Source organism: Thrips palmi, unplaced genomic scaffold (assembly GCF_012932325.1).
Source record: "Thrips palmi isolate BJ-2018 unplaced genomic scaffold, TpBJ-2018v1 HiC_scaffold_3, whole genome shotgun sequence".
NCBI lineage: Eukaryota > Metazoa > Arthropoda > Insecta > Thysanoptera > Thripidae > Thrips > Thrips palmi.
In genome coordinates this window covers 9,440,780-9,444,267 of record NW_023144630.1, presented here as the reverse complement: position 1 = coordinate 9,444,267, position 3,488 = coordinate 9,440,780, and the positions used below count along the sequence as shown (strand labels likewise).

At 50.5% G+C, this 3,488-nt stretch overlaps 1 protein-coding gene across 1 annotated transcript; it reads left to right on the top strand.

Annotated features, from left to right (window-relative positions):
- The first annotated feature begins 397 nt into the window (after window positions 1-397).
- LOC117647830 (KRAB-A domain-containing protein 2-like) lies at window positions 398-1,468 on the top strand. The gene has a single exon (XM_034389801.1). The coding sequence runs from the start codon at window positions 398-400 to the stop codon at window positions 1,466-1,468; it is 1,071 nt and encodes a 356-aa protein (XP_034245692.1).
- The last annotated feature ends 2,020 nt before the right edge of the window (window positions 1,469-3,488 follow it).

The window sequence follows — 3,488 nt, the reverse complement described above, 5'->3', positions numbered from 1 at the left end:
TGTTGCAAATTGCACACTCGAAAGGCTTTTTCCCTGTATGGGTGCGAAGATGCCTCATTTAGTCTTGGTCTTTATGGGCTAGGTGGCTCTTGGTACAGGTATGTTATGGCTAATGTCAGGACCCTGGCTATTCCTATCATTAGCCGGCTAATGTTAGGATTAACCAAGCCAAATGGCTAATGTCTTGCAGGCTTCTTAAAAGTCAACATTAGCCGGCTAATATCGACAGTAGCCGGCTAATGTGGGCGTAAATAGACATTAGCCGCTCGGGCTGGCTGAGTGGCTGGCTAATGTCAAATTTGGTGGGGTGGGGCAGGGGCGCGCCGCGGCAAGTACCATTGTAGGCGGCTACCTCGCACCCCGCCGCTGAGAATTGTTTGGGGAAAACTGGGCAAAAATGGCAACTCAAAATTATCCGGAGAAAGAGGCATTTTACAAGAAACTTGAGGCCAAAATAGAAAAAAAACGAATGGACAACGCACATTATTTTGATCAAGACCAATACAACAAATTCATCCGGGAAACGAAAGAAGCAGCTCTCCGACGCCACGGCACGCGGGACTTCAGGCGGCTCCACCGCTTCAACGTCATGGAGCTGGACGGAGAGGAGCGGCTCATCGTCCCAGTCAAGAAAATTGGGGACCAGCCGCGCTTCTACGCCCGCATTGACGAACTGTATGACATCATCAAGGAAGCACACAGCGACATGCACAAAGGAAAAGGGCGAATCATCGCGGCATGCAAGCCGAAGTGGAAGAACATCACACAGGAGGCCATCCTTCTCTTCCTCTCCCTGTGTCCCGGCTGCCTGACCAAGGTAAGGGCTCAGAAACGGGGTCTGACTGTCAAGCCGATGGTTTTCAAGCAAAGCAACGCCCGAGTTCAGGTCGACTTGATAGACATGCAATCTAGCCCGGATGGTCCTTACAAGTACATAATGAATGTGCAGGACCATCTTACAAAGTTTACCCACTTGCGACCTTTGGAAAGAAAAACACAAGAAAACGTGGCCAATGGATTGCTGGAAATATTTCTGTCGTTTGGTGCACCCCATGTTCTGCAAACAGATAATGGGCGAGAATTCACTAACCATGTCATTAAGTCACTATCTGAGACCTGGCCTGAACTGAAAATGGTACACGGAGCGCCTAGGCATTCCCAAAGCCAGGGCTCCGTGGAGAGATCGAATCAAGACGTTCAAGTGATGCTGAACCAGTGGATGGAGACGAACCAGACTACCCGTTGGGCCCTTGGACTAAACTTCGTGGCGAACCAAAAAAACCGATCGATTCATCAAGGCATAGGAAGAAGTCCCGCAGAAGCCATGTTCGGGCGTCCAATGGAGGTGGGGCTGACATCGAGATACCCCAGTGGCCTTGTCCAGCAGCTGGAAACGGAGGAAGAATTGGAGGAGTTCTTGGCCAACATTAAAATTCATGATGGAAAGAGACGTACAGGTATTACTTAAGTAGTCCCTCGGTCTAAAGTGCCTCACGTAGGTCCTTCTTAACACTTGCGTTCTAACAGGTGCCAGCTCCCGTACCAATCGTACTCCTGCCTCCACCCGATCAACCCCTGCCTCCACCCGATCAACCCCTGCCTCCACCCGATTGACTCGAGCATCCACCCGTCCATCGACTCGATTCGGTAGTCTCTACATTTTTTTTTTAACTTTATAGTATGTAGGGTATAGTTTATTCATCAGTAAAATATTACAGGTGCTACCCCCCCTACGAAGCGTGGTTCGCGTGCCAAGCCAGTAGTTCCCAGAGCCACCCCAACAACCCCTACCTCAACGCGCTCCACTCCCGCAACCAGCCGGCCCACCCCTTCATCCACCCAGCCTTCACCGTCCCAGCAGCGTTTAGGTAGTTCAGTTAGCGCTTGTTTTTCGACTATCTTCAAAGTTACTTTGAAACGCGATTTTCCCTCAGGAAAAAGCCCTTTCGGACGTGCTTCGCGGGCCTCAGTGACCTTCACGCCGACTTCCACGAGAGCTTACCCTGACACACCAATCTCAACGCCTCGATTCCGGGGTTTCGGGGTCATGGAGTCGCCGGATGAGTCTGAGGGTGGTGGTCCTGCTCCAAGGTGTGTGACGTGCGACCAGATATGCCCGATGGACACCTGTGCGACCTGCGCTCGACCGCTGCACGACACCTGCGCGGTTCGCGGGGCCTGCTCCCTCTGCGAGCGCAGCCACAACATCGCTGAACATCAATCAGCAGCGCGCCGCGGACTGGAGAAGCAGGCGGACAAAATGCTGAAGACATCCCAGCAGAAATTCCCGCCTGCCAAAGTCGGAGACACGGTGTCAATTCCGGTGCCAGAAGTCGACAGGGGCCGTGGTGACGCTCGGAGCGTGGTGGGAGTGATCATGGAGGTGAAGGATGGGCTGTACAAGGTCGGCACGAGGAGCGGGGTGCTGGAGCGTCACCTAAGCAGAAATATGTTTAGCGTCGCCAAGGAGCAGTTTCTGAAAATTGTTGATGTGCCTGACAAGAAGGTAGCCCTGCGCCGCATCGCCATACAAACCAGCACGACAGGTGGCGGCCAGGGCTACCAGAAATGTCAGTGCCTCACAGGATGCATCAATAACAGATGTGGATGCAGGAAGACAGGAGAGCTCTGCAAAAGCCACTGCCACCCCGGCCGCGGTTGTACCAGGGTTGGTTCGGCGAGATGTGGGAATTTGAGGCGCGGGATTTCCAAGATTTCAATGTGCGGCATTTCGGATGAAATTTTGCAGGCTCATTCAAGATGGCTCTAGAGTGGTCCCCAAGAAATATCAAAGCTTAATTCGTTCCAGTTTTGTTTCAAATGGCTTAAATGTTGAAAGCGTACTTTGGGTCGATGTTTATTACACGCGCGTCGACGTTTGTTACATTTGCGTCGACGTTTGTAACACGCGCGTCGACGTTTGTTACACGCGCGTCGACGTTCGTTACATTCAAGTGGTTTTGGGTGGAATTTCAAAGTGGACAAAACTGACATCTATTTATAGAAATCGATTCGTCTGATCAGGACAAACAAAAAATCCTAACATATGCAATAGGCTTGGATGCGAAACAAACAAGTATTTAAGCTTCAAAAGTGCAGTAACAGGCGTCGACGCCGGGGTCCTGGCTGATTACATCCGATTACATCATTACACTTTATAAATACCATCTATTTCGCAAGGAAATACCAAATTTGCTTGTACGTAACAGACGCTGTATGGTGTAAATATGTCAAATGAAGCGGCAAACATGACCTTGTCCCAGTATTTGAAAATGTTTATCCGGGCGAGGTCGAAATTACGCGTTGGCGATTACAGGTTTATGATAGCGAGTTACGGCAAAGCGACCTATTATCCTTGTTTTGAACCTACCATACTCCTGTAGAAGTATTTCCACCGTTGCAGTTTTTTTTTAATATCAATTTCGAAGCCGACTAGGGTTGGCGCTTGGTTCGGTGCAGGCACAAAACACGCTTAGAGCCGCGAAATA

Excerpts from the sequence above, each read along its gene's own strand:
- LOC117647830 (XM_034389801.1), top strand. The coding sequence starts at position 398 with ATGGCAACTCAAAATTATCCGGAGAAAGAGGCATTTTACAAGAAACTT.